Below are 17976 nucleotides of genomic sequence, written 5' to 3' on the forward strand. Positions count from 1 at the left end.
AAGTGGAAGCAATGCCAGGACTCAGCTCGGGGCCCTGTGGTCACGGTCTACCCGATGGGAGGCCCTAGCCACACAACATTTCCATTTACCAGCCATGTATCACTAGGTGTGACTCCCTGAGGACATGTATATGGTACATTAAAGCATATACACATCAGTGTATTGCTTATTTTTTTCTCTGTGTCCAACAGTCTTTTCACAAACACATCGCATAATGTCCTACCTGATATTTTATGCACGGAGGTAAGTGTACCACCGAGTAGACTATGTTCGCAGTATAGACTGACCATTTTGCATACATGCATCCACACTTAAAGACCTAATGTGCCACACGGAGAAAGCAAGCATTAATGGCTTGCTCTTGCCACATGCATTGGAGGTACTAACCCACCTAAAAACATACTATTCCTAATAGCTATAATTATAAGTCTAAAATCTAAGCAAGTACTCATGTAATGTTGTTCAGTACACTGTCCTAGGCTAGTAGTATAAACGACTGCACTTACACCCATTATGCGCTGTATAAATGAGTAATTGCACCATTTAATAATGTTATAATAGAGTGCAGGTCCACATTTTGTAAATGGTATTACATGTTAATACATATACTTGTTTGTATTATATTATTATTCTGCCTGAGGTACTTCTTATACAGTGTGTGACAGTTGGAGTTCACCAGTGTATGATGCCTTTACATCATAACCAATATGTCAAGGAGCTTCCAACACTGCACGGGTGCTGAACTCAGTCCTCAGAGAAGACAATGTTGAACATCAACAGTGTATAGGGGAAAAAAATCTGTAAAATATCCGTGATTAAGTTCTACTTTACTGAGATACCCACTCCAAGAGCGTGTTGCATACATGCAGGCAATATATGTACGTTGTTAATGACTAATAATTTTACAAAATTTTTCCACTCAGTGAACCCTCTCACATGGTGACCCTGTGCAGAAAAGCAACTGGAATGGAAGAATTTCACTTTGAAAATTAAGATGAAAGCAACTAAGAAGAATTTTGAATCAAGAATCTATTACAATTATTTTCTTACTGACTTCCATTGTACTACAAGCTTTCTTGAAGAATACTTCATTTAAGATGATGTTACTCAAGACTGATTAATATTTGGCTATTTTATATGTGAAAAGTGTGGACACAAACTATCTCATGACTACGTCATTATGTAAGAGTGAACTGTAGTACAGTGAACAAGGATACGCAATTATTCAACAGAAAAAAAAAAAAAAAAAAATCATTAAAACATTATTATAACTCCACATGACATAAAGAATAAAATCTGTTTGATATTTGAAGCGAACTGTGATACAAATCAGCATTTATATAGATCAATCATAGATCCCTTGAACACAAAATCATATCCAGCAGTTGGAAGAAAGCACAGGTCACATCTGTTTATAAGGAGGGTAGCACAAGTGATCCACGAAAGTACTGTCCAATATTCTTGAAATCAATTTCTTGTAGATTCTTACAACATACCCTGAGCTCAAACATAATGAGATATCTCAAGCAAAAGACCTCTTCTGTGCCAACCAGCATGTATTTTGAACATATATCTGCTTGTGTCTGTATATGTGTGGATGGATATGTGTGTGTGTGCGAGTGTATACCCGTCCTTTTTTCCCCCTAAGGTAAATCTTTCCGCTCCCGGGATTGGAATGACTCCTTACCCTCTCCCTTAAAACCCACATCCTTTCGTCTTTCCCTCTCCTTCCCTCTTTCCTGATGAGGCAACAGTTTGTTGCGAAAGCTTGAATTTTGTGTGTATGTTTGTGTTCGTTTGTGTGTCTGTCGACCTGCTAGCACTTTCATTTGGTAAGTCACATCACCTTTATTACTTCATGAATTCATACAATACTACAAATTAAAATAGCATTTAATTTTTAAATACTCACTATACTCAGCAAAGAAGGAATAATGCCATTAATTTCAGTTTGAACAGGAAAAATGACAATGTTAAGTTAAATGTAGATGGCACCTCTATAGATTGTGTAACAATGCAAAATTTCTAGGAATGAATATTGATTCTCAGTTGAAGTGGTGTGAACACACAAAGGTACTGGCAAACAGAATGTCATCAGCATGTTATGCCCTTAGAATCCTATCATCAGTGTGCAACATGCAGTGTCTTTTAGTTACATATTATTCATATGTGCACTCAATTCTTAGCTATGGCATTCTTTTTTGGGGAACAAATGCACAAAATATGAACACAATTTTCAAACACCAGAAAACAGCCATAAGAATACTAACCAAATACTAGTCGAGCTCATTGTAAAGATCTGTTCAGAACACTGGGGATTTTAACTGCTCCGTGTGAATACTTTTACCAGTCAGTTGTACACACCAAAAATAACATTGGTAATTACTGCACAAACAGCACTGTCCATGGCAATGCAACAAGAGATAGACTCAACCTACATTTACCATGAAAAAATCAACATAAAACTCAAAACAGTATTTTCTACCAAGGAATAAAACTGTACAATAAATTACCAAAAGAGATTAAAGAAATTGCAAAAATACACTTATTTAAAAAAGGCAGCTAAAAAGTAACTGTTATGCAATACATTTTATACATTGAAGGATTACTTAGATAAAACAGAGTAGGGGTTTGAAAAAAAAGTTATACAAATAAATAATAATAATAATAATAATAACGAATATAAAATATCCAACACTCCACATAACACTTTCACTTTATGTTTTTTTCCTTCTTTTTTTCCTTTCTAAAAATACTTACCCCCAAGCTATGTATAGCACAATACTACCACCTCTTTCTGAGCTCAACATCTCACTCATTATGGAGGGATGCTGACTCAGTTTTTCAGGATAGCAAATGGGAAGTTGCAGTACAGAAAATGGTCCACAGATCACCAGTGTGAGTGTGTGTGTGTGTGTGTAGTGAGTGAAGTGTTATGAAACAATGTGTGTACAGTGCGTGCAGTGACTGATAGTGAGATACGAGTGAACAATGTGACATTACATTATTTAATAAGTTATTTGTAAAATAAGTATTGTATACCAAGATTAAATCTAATGATTGTCTCTAACTAGAAGTCTGTAAATATATGTGTATACAAATTAGCTTATTTTAAATTGATCTAAATTTTTTAAATACTTTGACATGTCCTATATCCTTGTAAAAAGAGATCTACAGATGAATAAAGTTACTACTACTACTACTACTATTACATTTCTCTTGACAACACAAATCAAAAAGCTATTGCCACAGAATTAAACAAGAAGAATATTACACCATTAGAATGACGTGTAACAATAAATAATAATTACTAAGAAGAAACATAGCAACTATAAATAATTTTTTGAAAGAATTTAATCAAAAATTGTATTTGAAAAGCAAATGTAGAAGATTTTCACATCACACAGCCAGGCTATGCTCACAGCAATCAATGCAGAAAGTGCACTCACTGTGAGCAACGAGTTGGTAAATAACAATGGCAACCAGAGTAGAGTCAGCAAAGCAGACAATATGCAGAAACTTCAACAAATGGCAGCAGCAGCACTTGGCAATTAGCAGGCGAGAGACAGCAACAGACAACAGGTACACAAGACATCAGCAGTTGGTGGCAGGTGCAGCTGATGCTACATAATACCTCAAGAAATTCTACTACTTTATAATCCAGTGGGTTTTGTTCTTTTAAAATGTACTGTGAAGTGGTTTCTTGACTATTTTGTCACTTGACAGAGTTAAATACTGACACAGTTCTCTACTTACAAAGTCACTTTGTGAAACACTAGTCCAGCAGAAAGACAACTTGTCGTGGAAGCTCAATTAAGATTGAAAGCATCAAAACGAGAGCAAACTAAATAATTTATTATAAGCCTGAAAATCTGAGATGGAATGTAACTTTATTATGCAAAGTATAGTTGCTACTCACCATATAGTGGAGATGCCAAGTTGCAGATGGGCACAACAAAAAGACCGTCACAAAATGAGCTAACAGCCAACAAAGCCTTTGTCGAAGTACACACACACACTCACACACACACACACACACACACACACGGCCTTTGTTGAAACACACACACATACACACACACACACACACACACGCACACACAAATGCAACTTATGCACACACAACCATAGTCTCTGGCAGCTGCAGCCAGACAACGAGCAGTAATGCATGATGGGAGAGGCAACTGGATGGGGTAAGGAGGCTGCGGCCCCAGAATCCTCCTTACCCCTACCCGGTCGCCTCTCCCATCATATGTTGCTGCTTGTAGTTTGGCTTCAGCTACCACAGACTGTGGTCACGTGTGTGAGAGTTGCGTTGTGCATATCTGCGACTCACCTCTCCGCTATATGGTGAGTAGCAACTATCCTTTTCATAAATCTGTTGTTATAAGTCGGTTTAAATTACTGACTCTTGTGACTTTATTTGTTGAGATCGACATAATGGCTATCATAAAGAACGAAATAAATTTAGAAACAATAATGCAAGAGCTATCACAGCAAACAGTACAGGTGAATGAGAGATTTACTTGAGCAGATGACAAGTTTTCTGAAATAGATGACAATTTTTCTAATATGGATCAGATACTGAGCAAGAAGTTCTCAATTAAACAAAAGGATGGACAGACTAAATAATACAGTATACTTAGGAGAAATGAGGCACAAGATTTTGATAATTAATTTGATTTAGTAGACTATGAAATCATCATTAACACTGAATTTTCCAATACCGTTACTTCAGTACAGGATGTTCCAGTAAATGAAGAAGTAATATATACAGTAACAATACCAGAGAAGGAAAGTTGCTACTCACCATATAGCGGAGATGCTGAGTCACGATAGACACAATAAAAGGATTCACACAATTAAAACTTTCAGCTATTAAGGCCTTTGTCAGCAGTAGACACACATACACGCGCACGAGTGTGCGCCCACCCACCCACACATACATAAAAGCAACTTGCACACACGTATGCAGTCTCAGAGAGCTGAGACCACACAGGCAAAATTGTATGAATCCTTTTATTGTGCCTATCACGACTCAGCATCTCTGCTATATGGTGAGTAGCAATTTTCCTTCTCTGGTATTGTTACATTCCATTCCGGATTTTCCATTGTTTAATATATACAGTAAGTACTTTAGAATACAGTACAGCTAAGAACACATAAACTGTTACAATATATATTAATGAAATAAAACCTTATTTAGAGAAACTACAAGGTAGTGTGGTATAACATATCATATCATATCATATCATGAGAACCCAATGGGTGTTAAAATTACAAACAACTTCAGTTGGAAAGACCACATAGATAATATTGTGGGGAAGGCAAGCCAAAGACTGCGTTTCATTGGCAGTACACTTAGAAGATGCAACAAGTCCGCTAAAGAGACAGCTTACACTACTCTCGTTCGTCGTCTGTTAGAATATTGCTGCGCGGTGTGGGATCCTTACAAGGTGGGATTGACGGAGGACATCGAAAGGGTGCAAAAAAGGGCAGCTCATTTTGTAGTATCATGTAATAGGGGAGAGAGTGTGGCAGATATGATACACGAGTTGGGATGGAAGTCATTAAAGCAAAGATGTTTTTCATTGCGGCGAGATCTATTTACGAAATTTCAGTCACCAACTTTCTCTTCCGAATGCGAAAATATTTTGTTGAGCCCAACCTACATAGGTAGGAATGATCATCAAAATAAAATAAGAGAAATCAGAACTTGAACAGAAAGGTTTAGGTGTTCATTTTTCCCGTGCGCTGTTCGGGAGTGGAATGGTAGAGAGATAGTATGATTGTTGTTCGATGAACCCTCTGCCAAGCACTTACATGTGAATTTCAGAGTAATCATGTAGATATACATGTAGATGTAGATTATAAGAGATGATAAGCCAATTTCTTCTAGTACTAGTAATAAGATATAATTGTCCGTCACTACTGAAAGATTAGTGCCATCAGTTACTACTGACAAATTGTTACCTTCTGTTACTCCAGAAAACTTATTGTCATCAGTAATTACTAATAGTGTGTCAGCTGCTATTACTACTGAAATTTTATTAGCATCAGTTAATACTGAGACACCGGCAGCTACTGTCACTACTGAGACTTCACCAGCATTTGTTGCTGCTAAGAAGTTACTGTCTTCTGTTATTACTGACACTTACTCTTTGTCTGTCATTACTAATAACTTGCTGCCAACAGTAACTACAGGTAAACAGCTGTTACTCTATTACTAATAAGTTAAAATTGAATTTTTTTACTTAATGCTATTAATAATATCTTATTTTACTGATAAGGTCATACTAGCTGGTTTGTTGCCTTATTAATTAAAGATGTAATTCAGAATGTTACTACACAGCATGAAGATATCAATGCTCACTTCAGCATTGATAATGCAATACATGAATTGTGTATACAGTTAGATAACTTATACTTTATACACAAGAAGAGAGTGCTCATATAAGATAACATTATTATTTCACGATTATGATTGGTATTTTCATGAGAATAGTGAGCTCTTTTAGTAAATGTCAAAAACCAATTTTTTTTTACTACAGGCACATACAATATTTCACATTAAATAACACCAGAGGCACTTAGTAAGTTTTTAACAGTGAACCATGCTGGCCTTTTCCTAGTGGCCACGGAGAGCGGAAGGTGCTCCCATCCAGCAGTTTTCCTTTGTTATGATTTTTTAATGCATTGGTATACTCAGTGTTTGTCCTTTCCTTCCCTTCTTTCCTATGTTTTACTTGTTACCTTCCAAATGGCACCACATGCTCTTACGTACAAACCACACTGTATCGATCGTCTCGTCAGAACACAACACATGGCTTCAAGACTGTGCTGACTGTTGGTACAGCATCTCATATCCCACATTTCTTGTGTGGATATCATTAATCCTAGACCTTCGAATTGATCACTCTTCTTGCATCCCTCTCATGTGTTACTTTCAATATCTTTCTGTGCCACACGAACTTGTACCTCATCCTACCAACTCTTGCCCATGCCCCACTCTTTATCTTCTCCTATTCCAGTTCAAACACACTTAAATTCACACAATCTAGTCACATCTGCAGCCACCTTGTCCATAAATATCTGCCCACAGACCTGCAACCCAAATTATATCTTTTTATTTATTTTTATCTGTTTTCACATTGATCTCAGCCCATTTTCGACTTCCACTATCAGACTATTCCTTAAGGTTTCATCTAGTTTCCCCACACTTCATCCATTCCACCCTTTTTGTGATTTTTCCCAAGTATTTTGGTGTATTTTTGGGAATTTTTTCACACATAATTCTATGTTATTTATATATTTTATGTGTTTTTATCCTCCACCATGGATCCATGTTGCTTCAATCTGCGTCTATACAGAAAAGTTTCCTCATTCAATCCCAAATTCCTGGATCCCATCTCACACATTGAAACTCTTGCCCTCTGGGAACTAGAGCAGCATGCACAATGCCATCTCAGAAAACTCTCCAACCTGTTCACTTCCTACTAACCCTTTGACTACCACTATCCACCACCTCTACAACAGCCTCCAAAACCTTCCCCACATCCCCTAATAGCTAACTAACCTTGCCTCACAGACGTATTTCATTCACCCCACCCTCAAAAACTTCCTCTCAGCACCATCCAGAACATAAATAGACCAGAAACACTGTCATGAACTTTTCCTCTACAAGCCTTAGCCCCACAGAAGTATCAGTCCTTTCCGAAGGCCTTAACTTTTGCCCCACTCCCAAATTCAATCATGCTGGACTTGTTAGAGGCCTTCTCTCCTTTTCCCAGTCTCTACAGTGGAAACACTTTTTCCACAAACCCTACCAATGAGACTCAACCAAAGACCGATGCCTATCTCAGTTTACTCCTCCATCCAACCACGCTCCTCCCCTCCACCCCCCCCCCCCCCCCCCCCACCCATTAGCTTTCAAGAATTTTTTAACCTCAAACCTTGCCTCACCAACATTCCCCAAATCCCCCAACATGCAAACTAATCTTACATTTGAAGAAAGAACAGCACTCCACCACCTAAAAACTGATCCAGAACTTATAATCCTACCCGCTGACAGAGGCTCCACCACTGTTGTTTCGAACTGCCAGCATTACCTGGTAGAAGGACTCTGCCAGCTGTCAGATTTATCCATCTACAAACCCTGTCCTAACAATCCCATTCCAGAAATCCAGTAGGGTCTTCAGTCTCTCCTCAAACCCTTAGGCCCCTCCCAGAACCTCTCCCCTTAGTCTCTCTCTCTTCTCAGCCCTACTACTCCCCACATTCCTACCTTCTACATGCTTCTTAAAGCCCAACCACCCAGGATGCCCCATTGTGGCCGGTTATGGCTGGTTACCATTCCCCCACTGAGAGAATCTCTGCTCTCATATACTAACACCTTCAGCCTGTCATCCACAACTTACACTATCATATAAAAGATACCAACCATGTCTTTCACCAACTGTTCCTTTACCACACAGTGTCCTGCTCGTCACTACTGAACCATCTCCCTTTACCCTGACAATCCCAATGCTCATGGCCTTGCTGTTATTGAACACTACTTTTGCCAATGCCTGACAGATACTAAACTTACAACCTCCTTCCTGGTCACTATCACCAGCTATCAATCACTACTTCTTTGAAGGCATCACCTGCAAAGAAATTCAGGGTATAGCAGGGGATACCTGCATGGCACCATCTTACACCAACCTATCAATGGGCCATATAGAGGAATCCTCCCAAAACATTCAGAATCCCAAATCGCTCACCTGGTTCAGATTCACTGATATAACACCTATGTGATCTGGACTGAGGGTGAGGACACACTAATACATTCCTCCAGAACCTCAACACCTTCTCTCCCATTTGTTTGACCTGGTCCTCCTCAACCCAACAAACATTTTCCTCAATGTTGACTTCCACCTCAAAGATAGCTACATCAGTACCTCTGCCCATATCAAACCTACCAAACAGCAGCAATACCTCAACTTCAATAGCTGCCACATATTCCACACCAATAAGTTTCTTCAAAATAGCCTTGCCAACCATCGCCATTGCATCTGTAGTGATAAACAGTCCCTCTCAAAATATAACAATGGTCTCACACAGGCCTTCACAGACTGTTATTACCCTCCCAGACTTGTACAGAAACAGATCTCCAGTGTCGTATCTCTCCTGTCACACATCATTTCCCAACATTACACCATCTGATCACAAAGAGCATTCCCTTTGTGATTCATTGGCACCAAGGACTGGAGCAACTGAATCACATTTTCTGCCAGGATTTTGACTACCTCTCGTTGTGCTCTGAAATGAAGAATGACCTACCCACTATCCTTCCTATCCCTCCCACATTGGTATTCTGCCACCCACTGAACCTACACAACATTCATCAGTAAACATTTCCGGGCTAAGTTGCCGTGGTCGATCTGTAGAACTTCTTCTCCCTGACGTTTCGTTCTCAACTATGGAGAACATCTTGAGTCAAAGACTCACCTCGGGAGATGTTCTCTGTAGTTGAGAACGAAACGTCAGGGAGAAGAAGTTCTACAGATCGACCACGGCGACTTAGCCCGAAAGTGTTTACTGATGAAGACGCCGGCCGTGAAAGCCTACATGGAATGATACTACACAACATTCTTTTCCGTCCCTACACAACCCCTGCTCCCAGCCCCTTGCCTCATGTTCATATCCCTGAAAAGACCTAGATGCAAGATCTGTCCCATACATCCTCCAACCACCATCTACTTCAGTCCAGTCACAAGTATGACCTATCCCACCAAAGGCAGGGCTATCTGTGAAACCACTTGTGACCAGCAAGCTAAGCAGCAACAACTGTTCTGTGTGCTACAGGGATGTGACAACCAACAAGCTGTCTGTTCACGTAAATGGACACTGACAGACTGTGGCCAAGACACAGCTGGACCACCCAGTTGCTTAACATGCTGCCCAACACAACATTCTTCATTTCAATGACTGCTTCACAGCCTGTACCATCTGGATCCTTCCTACCAATACCAGCTTTTCTGAACTGCGCAGATGGGATCTTTCCCTGCAACATAACCGATGTTCCAGTAATCCACCTGGCCTTAACCATCATTAGTCACTGTCCTTTACACACCTACCTCCTTCCCTGTTCTCATTCCAGCACCACACAGCCTTCTATTCTACCCACAGTCTTTTTACTTCTCTCCTCTTCTGCTCTCCCCCTGTCCGCTCATCGCCCTTCGCCCTCAATCTAACCTCCTGACTGTGCCCAGCTGCCCTACCCTATGTCCACCTCATCCCTGAATGCTCCCACAAGCAGCACTTTAGTGTCCCGCACCCCTACTGTGCTATCCATCCCCCTCCTCACCCCAGCCTCCTCCTTACCATCACCACCCAGGTTGCCTCTCCCATCATGTGCAGTTGCTCACAATCTGGCCGCAGCAGCCAGAGACAGTGGTCACACGGGTGACGGGAGTGTGTGTGGTGTTTAATTGAGAAGAAGGCTTTTTGGCTGAAAGCTTACTTGTTCAGCAGTCTTTTTGTTGTGTCTGAGCGCAACTCAACATCTAGTGGATTCACAATACTGACATACATTTGTGTAATAAAATCATATAAGGACTGGGAGATGAAGAAGCTTGCGCAGGATAGAGTAGCATGGAGAGCTGCATCAAACCAGTCTCAGGACTGAAGACCACAACAACAACAACAAGGACTAGAAGTATTACTGCATGTGACACAGTAACACTGACAGTAAGTATTACAGGAGTCAATGTAGAATTACTGATAATACAGATAGAATGTGACAGTTATTATGAAAAGCACTACCAAGTTAGCACCAATATGAAATTTCAAAATTTAGGGTACTTTAGTATCTTCAAATTATAGGGGGGGGGGGGGGGGACACTGAGCAATACAATGATTTCAGAAAGGAATTTTAAGAAACTTTCATGGGTAACAGTATAATTTTGTTAACTGTAGAGGATTCCTGGAAGCTGAGAACTGATTCATTTCGTGTCCCTTGGATCATCTGCACAATTAATTGTAACAATGTGGAACTAGTCATTTTACATCCTCATTATTCATTCATATGTAAACGTGACTACATGTTATAATCCACCCTTTTTCAGTACTATTGAAAGTACTAAGTTCTATGCATAATAATTTACACATTACAAAATTAGACATTCTTCAATGGAATAGAAGAAGAGAGGCAATTACCATGGAGAAACTTTCTCAATTTGTTTTCAAATTTAACTGTGCTACCTCTCAGACATTTCATATCATTGGCTAAGTGATTAAAAATTTTGGTGGTAGCATTTTGCACCCCTTTTTGAGTTAAAGACAACCTCAGTGTGGAGTGATGAGTGTCATTTTTTTCTGGTATTGTATTTGTGAATATCATTGTTCCTTTTGATTTGTACTGGATTATTTACAACAAACTTCATGAGGAAATAAACAAACAGCAGTAGAGAAAATGCCTACCTCCTGAAATAGATGTCTAAAAGATGATCATGGGTGAACAGTGAGCACCACATTTTATCCTTACAGCTCATTTTTGCACAATGAAGACTTTTTTCCTTAAAGTGGAAGTATCCCAGAGCATTATTCCATATGGCATTACTGAATTATTAGTGGGAAAAATATAACTAACCAGTAATAAGTGAAATGTATTTATTTTTATGTACCTGGTGGTTATAATTAATCTGATGGTGTTCCGAGTGCTGCAGTGTGGGCTGTATACATCGTAGGATGCTGAAACATCATAAGCATGTTCATTAATCAGTGCACTCACAGGGTATGCTGAAAAAATAACAGTTTCACTTTTTGCTGCCAGGTAAAGATATGTCAAATATGGTATGGGTGTAGGAAAAGGGGAAAGAACCATCAAACAAATGATAATGGTGGTTCTGGCATGTTTATTAGGATATGGTCACAAGTTTCAACATGAACATGTGTTCAATACAGTCTTCTGACTCAGCAACACATAGCATCCATAACACGGCATGGTCGACATTTGCTCGCAGTATACCGAGTGTAATCAGAGCGATATAATATCCTTAACATCAGGAACAGTGCAGATACATCCCTGATTGACATAGTCTTTCAGAAATCCCCACAACCTGAAGCCACACAGATTTAGGTTGGGGATCTGGAAGGCTACACATCTTGAAACTGCCTAGAGATGATGTGGTCATTACTGAAGGTTTCTTGGAGCAAATCTTTCACCTGGCAAGCGATATGTGGTATTGCCCCATCTTGCATAAAAATAGTTGTGTGGACACAGTTGTGTTCTTGCAAATCTGGAATCACGTGTTGCACAAAGAAGTCCTTATAACATGCAGATGCCACTGTACAACTAAAAGGCCAGAGGGAGAGGGAGGGGGGGGGGGGGGGGGGAGGGGGGGGGAGGGAGAGAATACAGACCGAGAATGAACAAGCTTGTGAAAACAAACCACAGTCATGTAAGCTGACTGTAGCAGATGTTCCTGAACAACATATATATGATGTAGAACTCCCATATTGTGCCACTTCTGTGCATTCATGGCACCATGCAGAGTAAAACGTGCCTCATCCATCCAAACACATCATCCATTTCCAGGTGCCAAAAAAACGAGGGGGCATCACTGTGTTGTAGAGTGTCTTGGGCTTCATTTCATGCACACTCTGAATCTTGTGGTAATACAAGTGTGAAATGTGCTGCAAAACTTTTTGAACTGCTGACTGGAAGGAGGGGGGGAGGGGAGGAAGAGGATTCTCATGGTGCAGCTTGAGCACAGGCTTGAGAAATTGAGGCATGTGCTGCACAGTCAGCTACAGTTTCAACAACTTCATGAACAGGTGTCATGGGAAATGGCAGCTTTCCTCTCGCTGCTGCACCATCTAATTCACCTGTTTCTTCAAATTTCTTGCTCATATTCTTTAGCCAATTTATTGACATGGGGCCTCTTTGCAGCTCTCTTTTGTTGGCAATATTCCTGCAATGCAGCACTGCTATTTCTGCCATTATGATAAAATAACTTTACCAGCAGTGCAAGGTCTATCTTCTCACCAGTCATTGTGTTTCATAAGGAAAACAAACTTTCTTAATTCTTTACACCAAGTCACTTCACAAGAGAAATCAACAATTTCCAATGGACGAACAGTATACTGACATTAAAAAATAAACATTCCATATTCTGATTGCTTATAGTGACATACACTCCTGGAAATGGAAAAAAGAACACATTGACACCGGTGTGTCAGACCCACCATACTTGCTCCGGACACTGCGAGAGGGCTGTACAAGCAATGATCACACGCACGGCACAGCGGACACACCAGGAACCGTGGTGTTGGCCGTCGAATGGCGCTAGCTGCGCAGCATTTGTGCACCGCCGCCGTCAGTGTCAGCCAGTTTGCCATGGCATACGGAGCTCCATCGCAGTCTTTAACACTGGTAGCATGCCGCAACAGCGTGGACGTGAACCGTATGTGCAGTTGACGGACTTTGAGCGAGGGCGTATAGTGGGCATGCGGGAGGCCGGGTGGACGTACCGCCGAATTGCTCAACACGTGGGGCGTGAGGTCTCCACAGTACATCGATGTTGTCGCCAGTGGTCGGCGGAAGGTGCACGTGCCCGTCGACCTCGGACCGGACCGCAGCGACGCACGGATGCACGCCAAGACCGTAGGATCCTACGCAGTGCCGTAGGGGACCGCACCGCCACTTCCCAGCAAATTAGGGACACTGTTGCTCCTGGGGTATCGGCGAGGACCATTCGCAACCGTCTCCATGAAGCTGGGCTACGGTCCCGCACACCGTTAGGCCGTCTTCCGCTCACGCCCCAACATCGTTCAGCCCGCCTCCAGTGGTGTCGCGACAGGCGTGAATGGAGGGATGAATGGAGACGTGTCGTCTTCAGCGATGAGAGTCGCTTCTGCCATGGTGCCAATGATGGTCGTATGCGTGTTTGGCGCCGTGCAGGTGAGCGCCACAATCAGGACTGCATACGACTGAGGCACACAGGGCCAACATCCGGCATCATGGTGTGGGGAGCGATCTCCTACACTGGCCGTACACCACTGGTGATCGTCGAGGGGACACTGAATAGTGCACGGTACATCCAAACCGTCATCGAACTCATCGTTCTACCATTCCTAGACCAGCAAGGGAACTTGCTGTTCCAACAGGACAATGCACGTGCGCATGTATCCCGTGCCACCCAACATGCTCTAGAAGGTGTAAGTCAACTACCCTGGCCAGCAAGATCTCCGGATCTGTCCCACATTGAGCATGTTTGGGACTGGATGAAGCGTCGTCTCACGCGGTCTGCATGTCCAGCATGAACGCTGGTCCAACTGAGGCGCCAGGTGGAAATGGCGTGGCAAGCCGTTCCACAGGACTACATCCAGCATCACTACGATCGTCTCCATGGGAGAACAGCAGCCTGCATTGCTGCGAAAGGTGGATATACACTGTACTAGTGCCGACATTGTGCATGCTCTGTTGCCTATGTCTATGTGCCTGTGGTTCTGTCAGTGTGATCATGTGATGTATCTGACCCCGGAATGTGTCAATAAAGTTTCCCCTTCCTGGGACAATGAATTCACGGTGTTCTTATTTCAATTTCCAGGAGTGTATTTTTACCTGAGGGCAAAAAGTGGAACTATTATTATTTTCAGCATACTTCACAAGTGCACAGATGATGAAAGTACCTACAATGTTTCAGTGTCTTGTGATGTATGCAGCCCACACTGCAGCACTCAAAACACCATCAACGTAATCATAAACACTTGGTATATACGAAATGATATATCATTGTAAGTGTGTGATGGTCTATGGTCTATGGACCTTTTGTGCTCTAGAGGACAGCACCTACTAAAGTGTATTGCGGTATACTGAATAATACGAAGAATCACAAGAAATCATAACATTAATGTTGAAGTCAAGAAACCTATTTTATTATTATCCTTTGCTGAGGTGAGAACGTATATGATTTAGATTACTGTAATTAGAAGGAGTGGGGACTTATTGAGAAAGTACCAATATTTACCATGGTCCTATTACACTTTGTCCTTTGTGCAAGGACAAACCCTTCCTTTTCTTGCTAAAGTAGAGTACAAATTTATTGATAATTACTGTGGTCCTTCTACCCATTGTAACTTGTGCAGAGGAACAATCTTTTTTGTTTGTTACAGAGAATTGTCAGTTTCTCCTTGGAATTTGCTCTAATAGGAGAGTTAACTGAAAATGGTAATGCTAATAGTAAGTGAAATGTCTGAGGAAAAAGAAGAGTCTCTAAGACTTCCACCATGAGAGGCATGCTATAATTTAATGATGTCAATCCCCTAAAAAGTTTAGATTAAGATTATTATCTAAATAAATAATTGTGTCTATTTCTGAACAAATTGTAAATGATAACCTTATGGAATATAAAACAGTTAGTTAGTTTCATGTTTCACGTATCATTTTGCATGATAAATCATAATGATGTGTAACGAGTCATTTTACATTCACTTTGCAAATTAATTGTCAATATGGGTACGTGCTGACCATTAACAACTCTTTTTCTTTTCCAACAATTTTAGTTGCAGCATTGTGCACCCCATTTTGTGGTAAAGACAACCTTAATGTGGAGCAACGGCAGTCATTTTCTCTTTGATAATGTAATGAAGTTGCTGTACACCACTGTTCTTTTTGAACTGTAGTGGATTATTAACAACCAACTTCATGAGGGAATAAATATACTGTGAAGCAGTAATCAGGATGCCCAACTCCTTAAACAGATGTCTACAAGATGATTATGGGTGAACATCACATACAGTTAATATTCTTACTTACAGCACATTTTTGAGTTACTAAGACTTTCTTTCTTAAGGATTTGTTAGATTAGATTCAGTTTTCGTTCTTTAGGCTAAAAAAATGAGATGTTTCTCGTAGGTGTGGAGAATGTCAGAAAGTATAACATAAAACATTTGAATATAATACTTCCTTCCCTGATCATTTGCCAGGAGATCGTCAAAACAGGTGAATACAATGCGGCAAACTGGAACAGCTAATATTTACAGAATTAGCACTTGTCAGAATGAAACACTGTTACGCACTATTAATAAATTTATCATACACAAAATACCTAATCTTGATTGTTGTGACCAAGTGCTGTCAAAACTGAAATCTAACAGATTTTTACTTAAGCTGACACAACAGTCTCTGTTAAGATAGTCATCTATGGGGTAGAAGGATTTGCCTATCAAAAAGTCTTTCAAACTCTGTTTAAACCATGCTTTATCTGAAACCAAATTTTTAATGGTTGCTGGCAATTTACTGAAAATGCATGTTCCTGAATATTGGACACCTTTTTGGACCAAGGTAAGTGATTTTAGGTCTTTATGTAGGTTGTTCTTATTCCTAGTATTGATACTATGTATTGAGCTATTGTTTGGAAACAGAGATGTATTACTTGCAACAAATTTCATTAAGGAATAAATATACTGAGAAGCAGTGGTTAGAATACAAAGTTCCTTGAACAGGTTTCTACATGATGTTCTTGAATTTACACCACAAATGATTCTTAATACAAGCTTTTGCACCCTAAAATCTTTTGCTCGGTTTGATGAGTTGCCCCAGAATATGATCTCATATGACACAATAGAATGAAAGTAAGAAAAGTATGCAAGTTTTTTTATATTTATATCTCCTACATCTTACATCATTCTCACGGCAAATACAGACTTGTTTAGGCACTTAAGCAACTCTGTGGTATGCCCTTCCCAACTGAATTTATTATCAAGTTGTAGTCCCAGAAATTATTCCATGACATTGTTGAATGAAAACATGCAAAATATGTCAACTTACTGACATGTCTCTCTCCAAGTCCTGCAACGATTCCAAGTACAAAAGTGGCTGAACAAAGTTGTTTTAGGAGTTGTGAAATGTGCTTTTTCCAGTTTAAATTCTCATCAATATGGGCATCATGCTGACACAAAACAGACATTTTTGGGCAGTCTCCTGTCTGTCTGTCAGTCATTCTTGTACTTGACCACTGGGGGACTGATGACCTTAGCTGTTTAGTCCCCCTTAAACATCCCAACAACCACCACCACCACCACCACTTGGCCACTGCTATAAAACATATGGTGTTAGGCCATCTTCTTCCCCCTCTCTTGTATTTTCCCCTGCCTGGCTCAATTAGTTTGATTCTGTTACAGAGCACATATACCATCTGTCTCTGTTCTCCCCCCCCCCCCTCCTCCCCCCTTTTTTTCCTTCCCCCTAAAAATGTCACTGTTGTGTCTGAGTATATATTCAACTTCTGCCACCCACCCCTGTTGCCCAGATGAAGATCACTTTCCTGGAAGTAAACGTATTTATGTCTCTCAACTGCCCCTGAAAATCTGCAACCCACTCAACATACTATACAACCTCACAAATGGACTGCTGTGTCTTTTATGAAGCTAGACTGTTTTCATATCAACCGAAGCCTGCATATGACATAGACAATACACATCATTCTATCATGATATACATCAATGAGCGATACTTAGTCTATCTCTGATGAGATGTTGACAAAATTAATCACAAGTCATCTTTCACAAAGTTCAAAAATGAAACAATACTGTTATTAATCACACTTGACTATGACTGGTATTTGTGAGCAGAACAAAGGTGTACAATAACTTTATTTTATAAATGTTATCACATTTCTGAAGGAAAGTGGTACCCAGGTGAGAGATGTAGTTCTCATATTGTTATGCTCATGAGAATGACACAAAAGTTTACATCTTCAGTTATGTTCTCAAGGGGGGGGGGGGGGGGGGGGGGGAATGCAACAACAAAGATCACAAGAAGATAGGTACAAAATAAATAACACATCATGTTTTTTTATGCTATGTAGTGTAAAAACTGATACAGCCAAGGGAATTCTGAGGTAAACTACTTCTGCACAAAGGACAGGAAGAATAGTATCCAATGTCTAATTAACCTCACTTGTTGTTTTTCATGAACAGTGTACTGAT

The 17976-nt window shown here is 40.4% G+C and overlaps 1 protein-coding gene across 4 annotated transcripts in view; it reads right to left on the minus strand.

The window, feature by feature from the left end:
• The window catches only part of LOC126474699 (kelch-like protein 38), a 137894-nt gene that overhangs the window by 16461 nt on the left and 103457 nt on the right, over nucleotides 1-17976 (minus strand). Inside the window, exon 6 of one of the 4 annotated variants that reach the window (XM_050102198.1) lies at nucleotides 11667-11733. The exons of the other annotated variants lie outside the window; for them this stretch is intronic. Coding sequence (XP_049958155.1) covers nucleotides 11667-11733 — 67 coding nt within the window. The remainder of the gene's footprint in view (nucleotides 1-11666; nucleotides 11734-17976) is intronic. 4 annotated transcript variants of the gene reach the window in all.

This window comes from Schistocerca serialis, chromosome 1 (genome assembly GCF_023864345.2).
Source record: "Schistocerca serialis cubense isolate TAMUIC-IGC-003099 chromosome 1, iqSchSeri2.2, whole genome shotgun sequence".
Lineage (NCBI taxonomy): Eukaryota > Metazoa > Arthropoda > Insecta > Orthoptera > Acrididae > Schistocerca > Schistocerca serialis.